The sequence below is a fragment of the Hippopotamus amphibius genome, chromosome 4 (assembly GCF_030028045.1).
Source record: "Hippopotamus amphibius kiboko isolate mHipAmp2 chromosome 4, mHipAmp2.hap2, whole genome shotgun sequence".
Lineage (NCBI taxonomy): Eukaryota > Metazoa > Chordata > Mammalia > Artiodactyla > Hippopotamidae > Hippopotamus > Hippopotamus amphibius.
This window is the reverse complement of record NC_080189.1, coordinates 50,872,258-50,892,545: the sequence shown is the minus strand read 5'-3', so window position 1 is coordinate 50,892,545 and position 20,288 is coordinate 50,872,258. Positions and strand designations below refer to the sequence as shown.

Below are 20,288 nucleotides of genomic sequence, written 5' to 3'. Positions count from 1 at the left end.
GAAGGAGACATTTCAGCTCACTTTCCTAAGTACTTCCCAAGTCATCTTTTTGAGGCAAAAGATGTTTTTACCACAGTCTACCACTTCATTGTGTATAATTTATGCTGTTGGTTCATTTTTCTCCTGGGTATGTCTTTGTAATTACACCCCTTCAACAGGCTTCCCAAAAAAGTAGGAACTGTTCGCTACCTTTTAGAATTACCTGTAGTAACTAAGGTGGTTACTGTCACTGCTAGATAATAAGCACTTGTTAAATAATAATGAAGTGATAAATGAAGTAGGGAGCTTCCTTAGAGAATTTAAAATATAATTTGACTTGAGACAAACATCAATTTGGACCAAATCTTTTAGAAACACATTCATCACTTAGAGCATGGCCTGTGTGCTTTTGTTTTTTGTTATTGTTTTTCTCTTTAAAGATTGTTTTGATTGGACCATTCTTAAAGCCTGTATTGAATTTGTTACAATATTGCTTGTTTTATGTTTTGCTCTTTTGGCCAAGAGGCATATGAGATATTAGCTCCCCAACCAGGGATCGAACCGGCACCCCCTGCATTGGGAGGCATAGTCTTAACCACTGGACTGCCAGGAAAGTCCCTGTGCCTTGATTTTAATTATCGGGCTCAGCTCCTCCTTTTGTAGGTCCATGTTTCTGGTTTGTATCGGTCTTTAGTTAAATTATACATTTCTCGTAGGGCTGTCTGACAATATGCGTGTGCTCTTACAGCTTGCTGAAATAAAGCAGAAAGGAGTTGTCTTTGACCACAGTGAATCACTAGCATTTGAGAATACCTAGGATGACTGACATAATTTACTCATTTGTGACTTCTTTCTAGACCCACTGCAAGCCTGGACTTAGACTGCTGGCTATTAACAAAGACTAAATACACAGTATATATAGGTTAACTCTCTAATAACTAAAGACATGATGGATTTATATGTTGTTTCATCTTTTAAAAGGTATAAAATTAAATGTGTCCACTATATTTTTTGAATACTCCTTGTGATCTCTGTTCAAAATGGAGCGAATTCTTGACCAAAAATAGAACTGTGTTTGTATTGTATGTGAAGACTTAGGAAGGAGGATGACTGCAAACAGAATGCTGTCCACAGTTAAGGCCCTCAAGTAGAAGGCACTGGCCCATGAGATTCTGAAAAGAAGTGAATGAAGGGATTTTCTTTTTAACAGAGGTGAGGGCAGGTTTAAGGGAAACACGAAGGAACCGGGAGGCCCCCACAGACTAGAAACTCCTTGAAGCCAACACCGCCCTCAGAGCAGAAAGGAACCTGTAGAGAAATACAGCTCAGTGAGAGCTGGAATAGATGAGAGGTGTCTAAGGGACTGTCACACCTTCCACCCTCCCATCTGTTGCCTCTGTCTCCTGTGGGATCACCTAAAGGTAGACGGCTGGTTGGTAGGGAGTTAGCTCCTTGGACCTTCATCTCCAGGGGCACTGAAGAAGAGGACAGGTAAAAGGTCTCATGAGACACATCTTTGATTAGCCTGAAGGATCAGTCCATAATTCATTTCAAGCAGAATGATCTTCATACCCATATTTCCATGTTCTAAATAGTAAGGCTTTCTCTTCTGCAAATGATGTTATTTACCCACAGTTAAGCATTTTTTTTGCAGGAATGCAGATTTGTGCCGATGTTATCCATTCTCACACTTGTGACCATCATGCAAATTTTTGCCCAGTGGTTGGCCAGGACTAACGAATCAAATTTCTGAAATTTCATAACTAGGAATCATTTAAAATAGTCCAATTGGTGAAGAAGTCTGCTACCCACTAAGAATGGATCATTTGCTAAGAAAAGCAAGAAATCTTACCCACCAATTTACCTTAATTCCTATAGCATCCAGAAAAAGAGACACACAAAGCCTTGAAAACATGGCTTCATAGAACCCAAAGTATTATGCAGAAAAAGAAACCAAGTATTCACACCCACATACCCAAAATCAGTCCAGCTGATCTGAATCTTCAAAAAAGAAAACTCAAAAGTTAGGGGTGGGAGTTATACACAGCACATGAGTCAGGAATGTTACGTAACTTGCTAACATGTAGACACCCTTTGACACACCAGATACAGAAGGATAAGACATAATAGATTATCTTCAAATGCATAACACAACTCAAAAGCAGAATTTAAGACAATCAGGCACCAAAGCTGAAGAGTCCCTGAGAATTGTATCCAGATGCATGACAGAGGCTGGGGTTGAGTAGCTGGGAAATAAGGTCTCAAGTTCATGCCTGTGGGTATCTGAGTTCCCTACTTATAAAGCTCATTTCCTGAAGTAGGAAATGAGGACTAGGACAATTCTAGCCACCAGCTAGGAGACAGAGCAAGGAAGCTGTCCATCTACAACCTTTAGAAATCAGAACACCAAATGGTGTGGATTCAGACTAGCATCATCATCAGGAATCCTGAGTCAAAAAAAGGTCTAAAAAATGATATAAAAACTGATCCTTGCGGAGAAAAATATAAAACTGTCCTAGCTGGTAAACCCTTGGTATGTGGCATTCCTACAGAAACTGTTCAAGATTGCTCTTTAAACATAAAAAGAAAAGACAGTGATAGGATAAGAAAATCTAAATTATTTCTGATAGGAGTCCCAGGAGAAACTGGGAAGTATGAAGGAGAAGCAGTATTCAAAGAGTTTATAGCAAAATATTTCCAAAATTAAAATGATCATATGGCTCAGATTAAAGGAATACAGAGTCCCAAGCAGAATAAATAAAAAATTAAGTCCCAGACATATCATGGTGAAATGGCAGGGCAACAAAGACTAAGAAAAAAATCTTTAACACTACCCGAGGGGAAAAAAAGATTACTTATATAAAAGATTAAGCTTCATAACCTTAAGAGATAAAGTATAACTTAAGCATGAAGGCAAAATAATTCCAGGTTACAAAGACTAAAGAGTTCATGGAGCCATTCTACAAACTATCGAAGTAATTATTTCAACAGGAAACTAAAGGCAGGAGATAGATGAAGCAATAAGGAGTAAAGAAGTTGGTAAAACTTTGGTAACTGTGTATTTGATTGAAAATTATAACATCTCGTAATCAATTTGGAAGGTTGACTCGAGAGGGGCAAATTAAGGTGGAACTAAGACTATAAGCTAAAAAAAAATAGATGGAAAATGGTTTGGACAGGAATGGAGGAGGAGTCCAAGTTACAGGTTCTCTTGTTTAAAGCAGGATGTTAGAATAACACTCTAAATAGTACTCTAACATAGGAATAGGATGTAAAAATTACAAAATAGAGATAAAAATCCAGCATGGGGGACTTCCTAGGTGGCTCACTGGTTAGGAATCCACCTGCCAATGCAGGGAACATGGGTTCGAGCCCTGCTCTGGGAAGACCCCACGTGCTGCTGAGCAACTAAGCCCATGCACCACAGCTATTGAACCTGTGCTCTAGAGCCCGTGTGCCGCAACTATTCAAGCCCACGCATGCCTAGAGCCCATGCTCCGCAACGAGAGAAGCCACCACTCTCAGGAACTAGAGAAAGCCCGTGTGCAGCAACAAAGACCAATAAATAAATTTTAAAAATCCAGCATGGATTTAAGACCTGGTTATCCTTTCAACATTAACCCTAAAAGCCCCAGTCAACCACTTCAGTCTTTTAATTTAAATGAATGATGCACCTTTGTCTTTCTACAGAGACATCGAAATGGAACAGACACATCTTTCTCTCTAGAAGACTTACTTCAGTTGCTCTCATCACAGCCTGAAAATCCACTGGAGGTAATTGGAATCTTGGCTTTTATCCTTGCAGGAAAAATATCTGCACTGACCTCTTTTTAGCTGGGATACACGGCAGTTTAAAGCAATGAAGGTAGTGGTTTCTAGTGCATTATTTAAGCACAAACTTAGGATTACTTTTTATAGGAATACTTCATCTTTGGAGGATTAGCCAAATACATACACTGTTCCCCCTTCCAAATAATCATGAAGGTATAATAAAATTCATATTGAATGAAAATGGCACACTTTTAGTTCTTCTGGCAGCATTACACTTTAATGCTGGTCCAATTTGCTTTAAGACACCTCTCCGCTACCCCCCCCCCCCCAAGACTGTTTCACTACAGCTGCTATCCGTTTCAGTCCACAAGGTGGACTTAGATTGCCAACAGCTAGCATAAGCAGATTAGAAGTATTTAAGACCAGCTTTTATACTAACATAATAAATTTTTCTGATTTTCCACGATGTTCAAAGAGCAGATCTTTCCCCAGCTATAGCGTATTCTCATTTGGGCTCACCTCATGTATTCTATTGCCTGCATTATTTAACTAAGGGAAGTTATTCATAGCCAACAGCATATCCTCATTTGTATAAAGGAATTAACAGAGGAGGAAAGAGAAGTATTAGGTACTAGAATTGCTGTTGAAATCGTTTTATGTATTTACAGCACTTTTTTTGCTTTCCTTTTTCAGGGCATCTCACTGCGAGATAGTCCTCCTCTCCCAGGAACTGTCAGTGATGGCATGAATTCTCCCATACGTTATAATGTAAATTTTAGCCATGCTATCAGTCAGGATGTAAATCTCCATGAGGCCATGTTGTTGTGTCCTGACGATACATTTAGAAGGGATCCAGTAGCAAGGGCTTCACTTCAAGAATCATTTCTGCAGTTAAGTTCTCCTGTTACCAATTCTGAACAGACACTTCCTGGAACTAATTTGACAGGATTTCTTCCATTTGTTGACAATCAGATGAGGAATCTAACAGGCCAAGACCTGTATGACCTTGATATAAACATATTTGATGATATAAATTTAATGTCTTTGGGCACAGAAGGTTTTGATTCAACGGAAGTTTCTCAGCTTTTTGAAGAAACAGATTCTGATTCTGGACTTTCCTTAAATTCAAGCCACAACAGCACCTCTGTTACCAAGTCTAATTCCTCTCATTCTGTGTGTGAAGGTGCTACTGGCTCTAACAGTGACCTTGAATCTCTTTCCCACCATGACTTAGAAGGGGCTGTAGGAGGCTACTACCCAGAGCCCAGTAAACTTTGTCACCTGGATCACAGGAATGACTCTAATTTTCATGGGGACCTTGCGTTTCAACACATATTACATAACCACACTTACCACTTACAGCCAAGTGCACTAGAATCCACTTCTGAGTCTTTTTCATGGCCTGAGAAGTCACAGAAAACAAGTAGGTACCTGAATGACACAGACCAACACTTAAGCCGTGATGAACGGCGTGCTAAAGCTCTGCATATCCCTTTTACTGTGGATGAAATTGTCTGCATGCCTGTAGATTCTTTCAACAGCATGCTAAGCAGGCACTACCTGACAGATTTTCAAGTGTCGCTCATCCGTGATATTAGACGAAGAGGGAAAAATAAAGTTGCTGCTCAGAACTGCCGAAAGCGCAAGCTGGATATAATTTCGAATCTGGAAGATGATGTATGTAACTTGCAAGCAAAGAAGGAAACCCTTGAGAGCGAGCGATCCCAGTGTCACAAAGCTATAAACATAATGAAACAGAAACTACATGACCTCTATCATGATGTTTTTAGTAGGTTGAGAGATGATGAAGGTAGGCCAGTCAATCCAAACCAGTATGCTATTCAGTGCAGCCACGATGGAAGTGTTTTGATTGTACCCAAGGAATTGGTGACCCCAGGCCAGAAAAAGAAAAACCAAAAAGGAAAACAAAAAAGTGAGAGAAGAAATTGAAGATGGATTGCACTCATACACATAAAGCAGTAATGTTCAGAAACTGGTAATGGATCACAAGCCATTGAATCTGCTTCAAAAGTTTAGCTCAAGTGTTACCTACTGCTACTTGAACCACTCAGTTAAGGCTACATTTTGAAGCTTATATGGACAATTTTAGGGCTTCAGTATCAGACTTGTGGGGGCTGAAGAGTGACTGTTTCTTAGTAAGATTGTCACACTAGATGGAATTATTTCAAAACATGCTTTTATGATCTAAAATGCAAAGTGGCCTTCAAGAACTATTTTAGTGTAATTTTTATAAAAACTTATGTGCTTTTTCTGTGGAAATAAATTTTATATTTGATTTTATAAAATACCAACTTTTACCTTTTATACAGAAGTTCCAAGCAGATTTACCTTGGATATTTCTCCTCAAAAATACAGGTGAATATCTAGCAAATAGGGCAGCATGGTGTAAAAATTTTAAATTATACAAATTGATCAGACTTGAGCCAAACTGAAGTTAATGTAGTAACACTGAAATGCATTAGGGTTTAATGCCTAAGGACAAACAACCTTCGTCCCATAACTAGAGCTGTCTGCATATAGCAAAATAGGACTGACTCCCTGGCAGTAAAGCCAGCCTGTATGGCTCACACCAAAAAACCCAATTTGCTCAAATGTGAAAACATCACAAGAGACCATACAAGAACCAAGAATAACACTAAAGGATGATAAGCACAGACTTAACAAGCAAAGAAAAATATTGAAGCAAAATGAAAGATGTTCAAATATGCAAAAAAGATGTTTAAAGGGCTTCTGAAAACCGCCCCAACTGTCAAGGTTTGAGAACATTTCACATGAATACTGCTTAGTCTAATGTTTAATTTCACAAATATGGGACTCAAGATTGTCTGCTTTTAGACAGGCAGTGATTCTAAACGCAGAACCTTGATTAACAATACATCCTAAGTCAGTTACTTTGGGGTTACAGAAATGCAGGATGTGTGTTTTTATAGTAAACTTCCACTTTATATTTGACCTGGGAATTTGTTTCAAGCCTTAGATATTACTAGCAAATGCTTCTCGGTACCATTTTTGCACAATGAGTTTTTCAATGTTGACAGGCTGGCTTTTTTCAAGGGAGCACACCTCAGATGTTACTTAGCTTCTTAAATACAGCTTCAAGGCACATGACCACAAATTATTTCAAATCTACAATATAAAATGCCACAGAACCAATTTACTTCTAAGTTCTGAAACTGCAGGTATCCTAATTTGCTCAGCTCAATTTGAGTACATTCTCTTGTCAGGCTCAGCATTCTCCCCCAATCCCTGAAAATACCAAGACTACAATGAAATATAGAACATCAAATGGGCAAGAGGAGGCAAAGTGGAGAGAGCTGGGGTTCAAAACATTCATAGTAACTGAAACTGAGGTCTGTATGAATGCACCTTTCACCAGCCAGTTTCCTCTCATTAGCCATGGGCTATTTCTGGACTGTCACTTGTACAAAACACACTGGATGCTTCAGTACTGAAGCTGCTTACTCCACCATTGATATTTGTTATGTATCAGCAGTGAAAAAACCTCACACCAATATTTTAGTTTGAGCTCCCTACTTACAGATTAAGATACCTATCCCAAGATTGACTATTCTGCTAATTTAGTGGTTTTTCTAAAAAATGCCAAGTTTTATCAGAGTTGAAAGGAATAGGTGGAGTGTTGAGAAAACGAGGAGTATAATTCTCAAGATTTAAAACACTATCCTGTTAAGTTCTAACTGAAGCTGTATTGCATTTCAATTTTACTGAGTACATAGCTTATATCAGTCTTCAGTTAACCTGAACAAGACAGTCAACAGTTACTTCAATTGAGAAACAGTTCCATCAAACGAGGTTAGGGGAATGGCAAACCTCAGTTCCCAAAAGTCTTTAACTTTTAAGTATTTGGGGTTTAAAGAGACTCAAGCCCCAAGAAGACCAAAAGAATTAGACAAGATCAGCAATGTTTACACCTATACATCTGGTAGTTTGTACAACTGGCCTTTATGAAGTATGTTTTCTGCTAGCCGTCATTTTCCCTCTTGAGTTCAGTGGATTGGCCCAAACTTAATTTCATTTTTAATTGTTCCCAACAATTACCTTACCTTCCTTACCTATAGAAAATAGTTTTTCCTGAAATCATCCCTTCGTTAGAAAATTACATCAATGGAAAATTAGAAGTGAAATCTGGTTCAACAGCCAGATGCTCAGCATCTCATTTGTGCTTTTATTAAAATCTTATTTCCTTTTGGTAGCTGTTAACAGGCCATAATGAAATCCTCACACGTTAAATTAGAACTACAGTACATAATCTTCAAGCAATGTGTACTCAATAAGATACCTGGGTTCCATTTCAAGGCTGACTCCAGCTCAGTTCTGACCTTTAGAATATACTAGCAGTCAGAAGTTGGCCCAATTGCCAAAACTCCTAGCCCAGAACAACAAAAGTCATCTTCATCCAATGGGGTATATTAGTATTTAAGTATAAAACTTACTTTAAACAGCTGGATCAGCCCTAGCCTGCCCCCCACCCTCAAAACCATCTTCAAAGACCTGAATTTGCTCCTTTATTAATTAGTTGCAGTAACAGCAGAGCAGCATTGAAATCACTGGGTATACCACTTGAAAATATTTATTCCAAACTGATTTAAGCAAAAACGTACACATGCACTTTTGGTATGCTGAGATTAGTGATGTCTCCTACCTTCTGCAAAGGCACCATATATCCATACATTTGAATCAGCATTGTCATTACTAAGGAACTAAGACATGATTCTTTTAAAGCCCCCCTTAACTGGTTCTCAGTACTTTTAAATATTTAATGCAAATAGCAGAATCACTTTAGACTGATTTTAACTTGTACTCATGCACATAATGGGAATACTGAAACCCACAGACGACCCAGTTGCAAAAGCTTTGACCAAAGAAAAACCTTTCCAGGTGTGGGAGCCACCCAAGATGATCCCAGCATCGCTTGATTTTTGGTTATGTGAGTAAAACCCTACCCTCCCACACTGTGATCACAAGATAACTTCCAAACACTGAGGATTCTTCTGTTGCTTCACAATGGGTAAGTAAAACATCCAGCACCAACCTTCAAATCCTGTCGATAGGCCATTTTGAATTCAAGTTTTCCAGCCCCAGCCCTGTTTTCCCTGACTGTGAAACAACCCTGAATTTCAGCTAGAATCATACAGCTGTCCAAATTGATGACCTACAAATACACTGTGAGGTGAAAATGTAACAGTACTCTATGATATGAAATATTTCCTCCTAGGACAAAAACTTCCTTAAATCTCAACTTCTGGAAGAAAATTAGCAGCTCAAAACAATATACATACACACAAAGTTAAATATTAAACATTACCTACTGTTTGAATAAATTAGTTCATTTCGGCCTGTTAATACATAAACACAGATGTCTTCCCCTACTTGTGGTGTTAAACACTGGGTATTTTAGGGTTGTGTGATACCAACTTGATTTATCTTCTTCAAACAGTAACTTCTTTGTAGAGCTTGACATTCTTAAAACATTAAGAATTATTTTGTCCTAATAAATCCATGGCCAAATGTAAAAGTTTGCAGTTGAAAACAGATGCAAAGCTCATCTTCTGTTAGCCATCATTAGTTTCACTTACCTCTGAGATACCTCATATGAAAACCAAAAGAAATAGTTAAAGCAAGTCAATTTTACTTGGTTCTTTTTTGGTTTTTCATTACTTCAGGTGAACATCCAAGAAAGAAACTCACTGCTTGCTATTAAGTTTTATCCATTTAAAACAACCACTTGATACTAAGTATGTATCAAAACAGAGCTAATTCACATTTGAGAAACCACTGACAGATTCTGTGTCTCAGTGCCTTTGCATAGCCACTTAATTTGGACCATTTTCGCTAGCTAAAATCTATAATGCTTTTAAAACCACCACCAGCAATGTTAAACATACAAGGCAAAGCCAGAAATCTTTAGCATTATTCAAACGCTGAATATACAGGGTATAAAGAATGGCATTTTATTAGGGACAGCCAATAATGTCCACAGTGCTTTTCCCACTTGTCTAGCAATGTTGAAAGGAAAATGGCAATATGCATTGCTTTGCGAAACTGCTTTAAAAATTTAGGGGATGGCAATCCTTTAGACAACTTAAATGTTCATAGAACAAGATTCACATTTTATGTGTAAACATTACACGAAATATTTGAATACAAAATATTTATTTTAATAAACTTTATATTTAAAATAGAATTTTAATCTATCTACTCACAAAACCTAATTCAAAACATGATACATTTCTCTCTCTAGCTGATTTGATGTTACTGTTACAAACAATACTAAATTTGTAATTGTTTTATATTAAGAACCTGTACTAAATGAAGTCTTGTTATTTTATCAGAAAACATTTCCCTTTAATCTTAAAGAGTGCTTTTTAAAATGAAGGCACCAACAAGAACTACTTTCAGATGGTACAGAATTTCTTATTTCTTGAAGACTCTGTGGTTGACCACTTCTTCATTAGTTACCTGCAGCAAGACACCTTCCTGCCAAAGGAAAAAAAAAGTATCTGAAGAAGTTTATCATGTTTGTCCAAAGAACCTAAATAAACTCAGTGGTGGTCTTAGGATCAAAGAAGATTCACAGGTGCATACAGTAGAATATGCCCTGATTATCACATTCCTGAAAAGGCAATAAAGCCAGGCAATCAATCTCTGATGACATCTAAGAAACGAAATTTCAGCAGCCAACCTACATCTCTCCTATAGGGTAGGGGATTGGGAAAAAATTACCACATTTAAACCCAAGTATTTAGAATTGGATACGTACAAAATTTATTATGTAGACACTTTATTCATAAATATAAATTATCAAAGTAGATTCAACCATCTTGCCCTACCTTCTCCTTAGCCTGATCCTAATAAGTATGTAAAGCTAGAACCGTTATCAAAATAACAGAACAACAAAACACCTTTATTTTTAATAAAAAAAAAAACACCAAACCCTAGTTCACTCAAAATGCTTGATCCAAGAAATGTGAATACACAAGTTTACGTGTAACGATGGGAAAATTCATGATTTATTCAACTTGCAGCCTAACTGTTACCTACCATTTTACTACCAACACCACTGAAGGAACCAAGAAAAGCTTTATTAATGATCACTTGGCTTGCCTCAGCTGTTGAAATGAAGCACTTTACAGTCTTTGTGGCAGCGGAATATACTTGTCCATGGTTCATATCAATGCTAAAATTCCAGCAGGGAAAAAAATGATATGTTAAGCACCTGAATCTTCATAGAGGGGGAGGGGGATGGGAAAGAAGGAAAAAAAAAGGAAGAAAAAAAAACATCCAAAATAATTTAAGTAAATGACAGATTGGAAAACAGGGTTTATAAAATTATTCTCTTGAGTTTATAAATTGTTAAACTCAATTTATAGCTATGTTAAACTACATGAGAACCACTATACTGAAAGACCATTGAAGAGTATTAGTTTATCTTTTGGGGAGGAAAATTAAGAAAGGAAAAGTAAATGAGATCTTACCTAAAGAAGTTTAACTGAAGCTTAGAACTATTTTGCTCTACACCCTCAGCTTTCGTTGGCATCCTTATAAACTACTGTAGTTAAAGCTTTGTAGAAACAGCACAGTTTCTTAAGACTGGCTGAACTTAGTAGCCGTCAAGAGTTCTCTTGTACTAGACCTGTATCCCTGTAGAGTACCTCGCTGGGGTTATTTCCTTTCCTTGCATTGAAGAAGCAGCATCTAAAAGATCTAAAAAGGTGTTTCTCCTTGCAGAGATATCCCTTAAGTTATCTAGGTAATTTAATCCTGATGAATTGCAGACAACACACTTATATCTGATCAGCATTTATCTTACACAAATATAACAACAGCTTTGCAATGGACCTTAATTATACTACCCACTCCTTAACTTATTTAAAATAAAAAGTCTATAATTACACAATTTCCTTTAGAATTATTTTATTAAATCATAAATGTACAACAGCTTCTTAACTCTACACACGCACTTAAATTTTTTTAAAGGAAAAACGTTATGTCTTATTACACCATGATCCTGGCTAATAGCTTTTCAAAACTTTGAGAAAAATCTTAAAAAAGGTTTCACATGTCACCTGAAACTTACAAATTTAACATTATCAAAGAAGGAATGCTTCTACACTCTTACAAAGACCACTAGAAAGAAACAACAATTAAAAAGCTAAGAAACTGTCTCAAAGGCATTTTTTTTTTTTACAATCCTTCCTCCACAGTAAGGTAATGTTATTAAATAATCCAATCCATTCACAAAATGGCTCTCTGCATCTGCTCTGGTGTCTTCTGCCATATCACTGCATATTTATGCATGACTGAGATAAGAGTTTCCTTAACATTGTTATTTCGATAACCTGAAGCTGTTCTGTTACCTCTGGGCTCTCATCCTCTCCTATTTATACAGTGAAGCCTGTTTCAACAGAAGTAAAGAGTAAAAAAAAAATAGGTTATGAAATTATCCATCTAACCAGATTTTAAGGAAAGATAACATGATCCTAAAAAGCTTTTAACTCCTGGCAGCTAGGTCTCCCAAGACAATAATAATGTGAAACATAAAAGCTACTTACCCATGGCAAGTAGGAAGAAGCTCAATATCGGCTTCTCCCTCCATAACCACCACTTCCTCCACTGCCTCCTGGACCATAGTTTCCTAGAATTATTGGAACAAGAGAAAGCAAACTTATTTCTCAAATTCTATAGTTAATTTTATTTTACAGCCATATACTCTTTAAAAAACAAGCAAAACAGATTTATTTCTAGTTAACCTCCCATTACTGAGGAGCTAAAATTATCCAGATTCATATTTTTCAATTTTGTCCTTTTAACTTGAAAACATTTTACTACTGCAATTGTTTTAGAGGACTCTCTTCCATGATGATTTAAAAGCTGGAGATTTTTAAAAGAATGCACACCCAGCGTAAGAAACATAAGGAATCTTTTTGTCCCCCTAAGAACTTTCTCAAGAATAACAATGATTTGAATGTAAGTTCAGATTCACTAAATTAGCTTTCAAACAGACAACTCATACAAAATTTATACCACTTGTAATGTGGTCAGCAATTTTATTTGGCTTTTTCTTACTCAGCCAAAGGGAAAAAATCCCACTGAAAACAATCCATTTTACCAACCCCAAAGTATTTTACACCACTGAGCATCCCACCTCCACCACAACAATCTCTCAAAGTGATATCACATTTTTATTTTCCCTGAGTTTTAATGTCAGTAACACTGCATACTTAATAGGAAGTGTTACCCAAGCATAAACAAATTTATCGTCCTTCAGTCATGAAACACTGTTTTCCACAAAATCTGAAAACTCTAATAAATTACCTCCACCATATGGTCCCCCCATGTTCCTGCTACCACCAAAGTTTCCACTCTTCATTGGACCATAGTTAGAAGGTTGCTGGTTATAATTTCCAAAATCATTATAATTTCCACTTCCATAATTTCCTGTAAAAAAATTTGGAAATTTTTGCACAATGAACCTCAAAACACAATCAAGTATTAAACCAGTGATACATGCTAAGTATTTAAGACAAATCTCCCATAAGAGCAAACCAGAATAAATGCAAAACACCTATCTACAGTTCTACAGTTTGTTTTAAAGACAACTCTTGACAGCAATGAAATGAAAAATCTCACGTGTTATGTAAGTCATTAATTGCAATCCAAATTCCCACATAAAGGTTGCAGGTGAATTTATTACCTCCTCCATAGTTGTCATAACCACCTCCGTAGCCCCCACCCTGGTTGCCATATCCAGGTCCTCCACCACCATATCCTCCTCTTCCTCCTCCATAACCAGGGCTACCTCCAAAATTGCCACCTATTACAAAATAAGCCTTTAAGTAATTACTTAATATTTTCAATGCCATTTGAACTGTCTTATCACACCCACTTCCAGCTTTCCAAAACACATTTTTGTTAAGTAAAATATTCTTTCTACAAAAATCTTTAAAGTAGCCTCAAGGGCAGATTGGTAAACAGTTGGGGATGGGGACTGCCAACCCACAACCAACTGGATAAAACCTTTAGAAACAAATACTTGTAATGCCACAGATCTCCCCCAAAACTAAAGGTATTATGGGTTGTCTTGAAGGTATCTTGAAATCCTATCCATATTTTGTGGAAGGTCGTGGGTGGGTTGGGGCAGACAAGATGTGTAGGCTAATGGGACAGAGTATAAGAGCCACATTTTCCTACTGGTCCAAAAAATTAAGTTCCCAAATCATATTTCCCTGTGAATTACCATGTTTCAAATAAAATGCCCATCACCCTTTTCCTGAGCAGAAATGGGGGGAGGACCAGAAATAAGCAAACTTGTGTGTAACTGGAACTTAAATTGGTAGTCTCAGATCGCTTGCAGTAAGTACAAAAACTCATCTTTCTCACAAAACCAAACCATCACTTGGATTTCAAAGCAATGCTGGAAATGGTGAAACGAAGGTGTAAACTTAAGTACTGCGTAATAAGTGCAAAACCAGAAATGAGGTCTACTATTAGCTCAGTTTTAAACCTCTTGTTCCAATTAGGATATTTGTAAGCAAGTATTAGTCTTTTCTATACTCCAACAAAACATACCCCTTGATTTAACAGTGGCTCACCACCTTAGTTGGACACAGGAGCACACTCTTGTATGTTTTGGAAAAGTTCCTTTGGGGATTTTGGGGTAATTATAATTATCCTGGTGGATTCATCCTGTTAAGAGCTAAGACTACACAGCACCCTTATGTACACTCCCCTTACATGCTGATGTGATGTTGCTCATAACCACTCTTCTATACCTTTTTCAGGAAAACAGTATACAAAATATCACATCTATATCCAATTCTTTTGCTTCAAAAATGTAGGACACCTTTAAATGGCATCTTTAAATCTCCATTTAAAATCTACCTAAATGATTTTGTAAAAGTATACAAACACCCACAAATATATTTTTCTTTTATAATTTGCAACAGCTAAGATGCAGATTAGAAAAGCCAAGTAACTTAAACATTATCACCTAATCCCTTTATAAAAAGTAAAGCATTAAGAAAAACTTTATGTATACACTAAAAGGGACGGCACACTGTGATTAAACCTTAAGACACATAAATCAAGAAGTACAAGAAACTGACCTCCAGGTCCTCCTCCATACCCATTATAGCCATCCCCAAATCCACGACCACTTCCATATCCATCTGTTAAGAGTAGAAGGAAAAGATTATATTTCCTCTGGGTCATGCCACTCAATTCCTTACCCTCCCCTTCCTCCACGTTTATCTACTAATATCTATGAATAAGAGTTATTAGGAATCCATTTCCCTTATGCTGTACACTAGTTATACTACTAGTTTATTCTTAAAAATAAATACACTAAAGTATGTGACTAAATTTCATCATCAGGGTAACTCCCTAATTTGGGGGCTTGGACTTGGCAAACTTCAACTTCAGATATTCCATTTAGAAAAAAGAATGAGAATGGACAAGCGCAGTTTTTGTTGGCACCTCACTATATTATTAATTCAGATTAACCTATATATAAAGTGTAAAGCAAAATAACCTTAAAGACACAGACCTCTTCAAACCTAGAGGTGAAGGCTTTATAGTATTTCCACTTACAATTCAGGAATACCTCAAATTTAAGATGACTGCATTATCTTTTCAACTTTTCCAGAAACTGAAGACCACAAAAAGGATCTCTGCAATTATTTGTCCTTGTTACCCCTTGCCTAGCCAAATCAGAATATTCCATGAGGAGAGAACCTACTTTAAGCCTTAACTTGTAAAAATTAGGTTGGATTTCCATGATTCTAACTCACAGTTTTCAAGCACATTCACTCTTCTAAACTTAGAAGATGGACTCACCAGATCCTCCTCTGAAGTTACTTCCCGGTCCTGGTCCAAAATTTCCACCACCACCACGAGAATCTCCAAAACCAAAGTTGCCTACAATGAATACCCTGGTTAGTAACAAACACTTACACAAACAAATCTTAAGAAAAAAAGGAATTGAAGTTACCTCCTCTTCCACTTCTAGAACTTTGGACTTCCTGCATTTCTTGTCTAGACAAAGCCTTTCTTACTTCTGCATTATGACCATTGATAGTATGATATTTCTGCACTGGAATGAAAAAGTTCAGAGTCCATTAAATCAGCATCAAATAATATTAGCTAAGTTACAAGTTAAACTTTTCTTTTTTAAATGAATAGCTGTTAATGTACCCAATACTTAAAATGTGAAAGAACACCCTTAGCACTTATAGACACTTACACACAATCTTATCCACAGGATCATGGTCATCAAAAGTAACAAATCCAAAGCCTCTTTTCTTTCCAGACTGCCTATCAGTAATTATCTCAATGGTATCAATTTTTCCATATTCCTCAAAGTAATCTCTAAGATGATGCTCCTCAGTATCTTCTTTAATTCCACCAACAAATAGCTTCTTCACAGTTACATGAGCCCCCGGCTTTCCAGATTCCTGAAACAGAGAATAGTCATCCTGATGGAAGAAACCACAAATACGAATGAAGGCACATAACCTGGATAACATACATGACTTCTACCCTATGACCAAACACTAAGGCACCTTACGAATAAAAACTTGGTCTGAAATAAGTCTAGTACAGAAACTCAACATAAAGAGCTAAACACATAACTTTGAGCTAAACAAATAACTTTGTTCTTTCAAAAGTCACTTTCTAATCTTGAGTGAAATGGAATTTTCCTCAAAATTGTTTACTGAACAAACAGGTTATGAATTTGCTCACCTCTCTTGCAACGGCACGTTTTGGCTCAACCACTCTCCCATCAATTGAATGAGGTCTTGCAGCCATGGCAGCATCAACCTCAGCCATGGATGAAAAAGTTACAAAACCAAATCCTCTTGATCTTTTGCTTGCAGGATCCCTCATTACCTTTAAATCCAAAGGAGTGATGTTACCATTTAATCTCATTACTTACAGTATTTTAAAATAGTGAACATGATTCACTTCACACTTTAAACAGAGAAGCCAAACACCTGAAGGACTAGTATGCCTACACTTCGACATTTAACGTACCACACAATCTGTAAGTTTTCCCCATTGCTCATAGTAGTTCCTCAAACTTTCTTCTGTAGTTTCAAAGCTCAAACCACCAATAAAGAGTTTACGGAATTGTTCCTTTTCTCTCTGCAAAGGAAAACACCATTTCAATTTTTATTTACATTTTCTCTTTGTATACAGGAAATAAAATTCTTAAATATGAGGTGACCTGCTGGCAGAGTACCTTTTTCCTCTCCAAAGGAACAGTTTCTAAAGTTTTCTGGGGGGAAAAAAAAAACTTACATCAAATTTAAACCATATGTTAAACTGCATATTAGTTGTGTTACACCAAAAAAATTGCCTCAGCTGAACTACACAAGTTTCAAAATCATTAACGCTTGCTCTAAATTTACTTGACATTAAATTATTTTAAACAAATCTAATATCACAATTAAAAAAAAACTTTCTGAAAAAAAAAAGGAGCAAATCTATTCCCTGGTGACTGAAAAGTTAAGATTCTTATCAAAACTTGCATTCAATGCTATAACCCAAAACAGACAAATTAACTCTGAAATATTCAGTTTAAATACAAACTTGTAAAATAGAAAAACTGTTGCCTTCTTATAACCAATAGTCATTTATTTCAGGACAGTTTCCCTTCATTGCTCCCTCTGGTGGTGATTCTAATATAACGACTTTCAAAAACCTAGTATCGTTTTTTCCCCCATATATCAACTTTCCATTAGAAAAAATTTCAAACGTTCAACATATGTACCAAAACATCCCTAAAATTTACCTCTCCTCTGACCAAAGCAGAATGACTTTTATGATTAACGGTGTCTAAAGCTTAAGTTTTAACGTAGATGGTTTCTGATATTTAGACAACAAAATATGAACCATTACTGAGAGAAAAAACAAATACAGTAAGACACTCTAATCATCTCTTTTCAAAAACCATAAAAATATTTAAATGACCACTGTGACTATCCCGTAGCTACAAAGTACTACCATTTACACTTCACCATGTTGAATTTAGTGGTCTTCCGGTAAATTACACCGCATAAACAACTTTCACGTGAAAAAAACGAACCTGGGCTGAAATCTCAATCCTTACAAAGCAGCAAGCAAGCAAGTTGCATTAACAGCTCTGTATTTTGGGCTATGTTAAGGAAGGCTGGGTCATTGTATTCGGGTTTCAGCTGACAAGGTTGAAAAACTAACAATATTCAGAAACGAAAGTTAGTCACAATGTCCACGACCAACTGCTATTAAATGGCATTACAACTCTCAACCCATAGTTCTATGAAGTTTCTCTCCATGCATGATATTCTCCCAATAGTTTAGAAAATACAATGATAAGCAATTTAAATTTTTTTTCCTGTTCAGTTAACTTTTCAGGACTGAAAAATTTGAAAAGAGATTATCAAACTAGCTCCTGAGACACTTAAATAATCTATTAAAATGGTTACTCGGCATACCGATATTTGGACTCTTAAGCAAATTTTATTTACTCCAAATAGTTAAAAGGCCTTTTAAAACCTAAATTAAAAAACTTTTAAAAATACAACTACAACTTTTACAAATCACTAACAAAAGGCAAAAACTCATTACTTACCTCATTTTCCAAACTTACCCGCTGTCCACTATCGATTACAAACAAAGTTATTTTATAAGCGTGCTTAGGGTCAAAGAAATTACCCAGGTAGACCCCCTTCGCTTGAGACCTTATGCTTATCAATGTAATCATCAACCATGATTGCAAACATAAACGAGAAAAGCAAGTGACAAAGTTCAAAAACATAGGGGACCAGCCTAAAAGTTTTGTATATAGCAATATATGCATTGAAAAACTGAGCCATGTTTTTAACCAGAGTACAACTCATTTTTATTTAATTTTCATCATAATTTCTAACATCACTAACAAGCTGTGGTCTTACCCAATAAAGATTGTTTCCCCATAAAAATGTTACTTAAAATACAAATACTACGATTTAAAGAGATTCGTTCAGAAAAACAAAGGATTCTGAACAGGAATTCCGCCCCCAAAGACCTCCTTTCCCCTCGGCCTCCCACATAGTCGATAGTAATCTGATGGCTCTAAATTTGGTTTTTCATTTCGAAAGTTTCCTACGATTCAACTGCCTTTTCAATCACCGCAGCCCCACATAAAATCGTTACTCAAATAAACAAGCACTGGAAAACAAAATGTCTTTATATACTACGGCTCGCCTTGAACCGGGCCCGACACCCTAGATGGTTTTACCTCCTCCTAAGCCGTGCGAACCCGCCCTGGAGAACGCCGCCCCCCTCCCCCCGCCCTTCAGTGCGGCTCCTGAACGCAATGGCGCCATTTCATCGAGGGAAAGGGAGCGAGCCTCTTACGAGGTGCGCAGAACTTTAAAAAACCAAGCTCACAAAACACTCGGAATCCACCTCGAAACGGCATGAAAACAGTCCGAGAAAAAAAAATAGTTAACCACTTCTATTCTTTATTAGAAGAGCCAAACTAGCTAAATTTAGAGAGTTAAAAGGAAAACGCTGCGAGAAAGGAGAGAAATGAAAATGGCGGCCGGCAAATCCGGTTCCCGGGAGGGGGGAGGGGAAGCTCCGCAGCCCCGCTCGCGAGGACCCGAAGCCCGCCGAAACGCTCAACGCGGAGACGCCGGGGCCCCAAACCAGCGCGCTATAAAAAAGGGAGTAAGAAATCCTGCCACCGCGCCCCACCTGCACTAAAATGGGGCTGCGTCCGCCATGTGGAAGCTCCCCATCCCCCACCCCCAGCAAAGGGAAATGGCGCCGGAAGGCTGAGGGTGGGGAAGGTGCTGTACAATCAGGCCTCCGCTAACGACCCCTCTTCAAAAATGTCCGGTAGACCAACCGCTTCTGAAGTGGCCCAATTTCGCTGCCGCTCTCCCACAGAGACGAATGGCCGACTTCCAATAAGGCGCCAACGGCCTCACCATGCCCTTTCCAACAACTCATTGATTTCAAACCCGTTACCTCCATCGCGGACTCAGTCGCTTCAGCCCGATTTCCCGCAGCCGAGCGAGATGAGAGAGATCTCCGCGGACGAACACGAACCGGACTCGTCCTGGCGCTGTAGTGAGAACTGCCGCTGCTCGAGAAACAACACCGCTAGGACCACCTTCACTCGGGACCCGGCGCTGCTGCTACTGCCGCTAGAGCCGCTGCCGCCGCTTTTCTAGAACCTTCCCCCCGACTAACGCGTCTTCCCCTACGTCAGGGCGTTGCGTAAACGCCCTAACCGCCGCCAATGGCGGGAACGCTCTACGACCTCCTTGCGCCAAGTACGTGCCCCTCCCCCCTTGCGACCAATAGTAGTGCTTGACGTCAGCTGCGTAAAAGGGCTCTGTGAATTGCGGAAGGCTCGAGTCCTGCGTATTTCTGATTTGGAATTGCGTCCAGCCCCCGCCTTAGCGCAGGGCAGGTGAGAAACGGTCGCGCAGTTTGAAATTAATGCTGTTGGGAGGAGCTTAACCCTC

General features: G+C 37.9%; 2 protein-coding genes across 8 annotated transcripts in view; one reads left to right on the top strand and one right to left on the bottom strand.

The window, feature by feature from the left end:
* Positions 1–8,790, top strand: part of NFE2L3 (NFE2 like bZIP transcription factor 3) — a 41,996-nt gene extending 33,206 nt beyond the window's left edge. Inside the window, exons 3-5 of one of the 2 annotated variants that reach the window (XM_057733390.1) lie at positions 3,670–3,753; positions 4,444–6,126; positions 8,668–8,790. In XM_057733390.1, the coding sequence (XP_057589373.1) occupies positions 3,670–3,753; positions 4,444–5,700 (1,341 nt within the window). In that variant the 3' untranslated portion in view covers positions 5,701–6,126; positions 8,668–8,790. The remainder of the gene's footprint in view (positions 1–3,669; positions 3,754–4,443; positions 6,127–8,667) is intronic. The other variant, XM_057733391.1, reaches the window with a different exon arrangement.
* A 1,155-nt stretch (positions 8,791–9,945) lies between these two features.
* Positions 9,946–20,015, bottom strand: HNRNPA2B1 (heterogeneous nuclear ribonucleoprotein A2/B1). 6 transcript variants are annotated; one of them, XR_009053339.1, is made up of 13 exons: positions 19,786–20,015; positions 17,030–17,065; positions 16,822–16,932; positions 16,531–16,677; positions 16,031–16,241; positions 15,779–15,880; positions 15,625–15,705; positions 14,895–14,957; positions 13,484–13,603; positions 13,105–13,227; positions 12,342–12,424; positions 10,831–10,966; positions 9,946–10,266 (listed from the first exon to the last, which is right to left on the bottom strand). XR_009053339.1 is itself a non-coding variant. In XM_057733393.1 (12 exons), the coding sequence occupies exons 1-11, from the start codon at positions 19,789–19,791 to the stop codon at positions 12,363–12,365; spliced, it is 1,062 nt and encodes a 353-aa protein (XP_057589376.1). In that variant the 5' UTR covers positions 19,792–20,015; the 3' UTR covers positions 9,946–10,266; positions 12,342–12,362. The 6 variants fall into 6 exon arrangements, 4 of the variants coding, with proteins under 4 accessions (XP_057589376.1, XP_057589375.1, XP_057589378.1 ...); XR_009053340.1 differs by having other exon boundaries at positions 10,894–10,966; XM_057733393.1 differs by lacking the exon at positions 10,831–10,966.
* Positions 20,016–20,288: the final 273 nt, after the last annotated feature.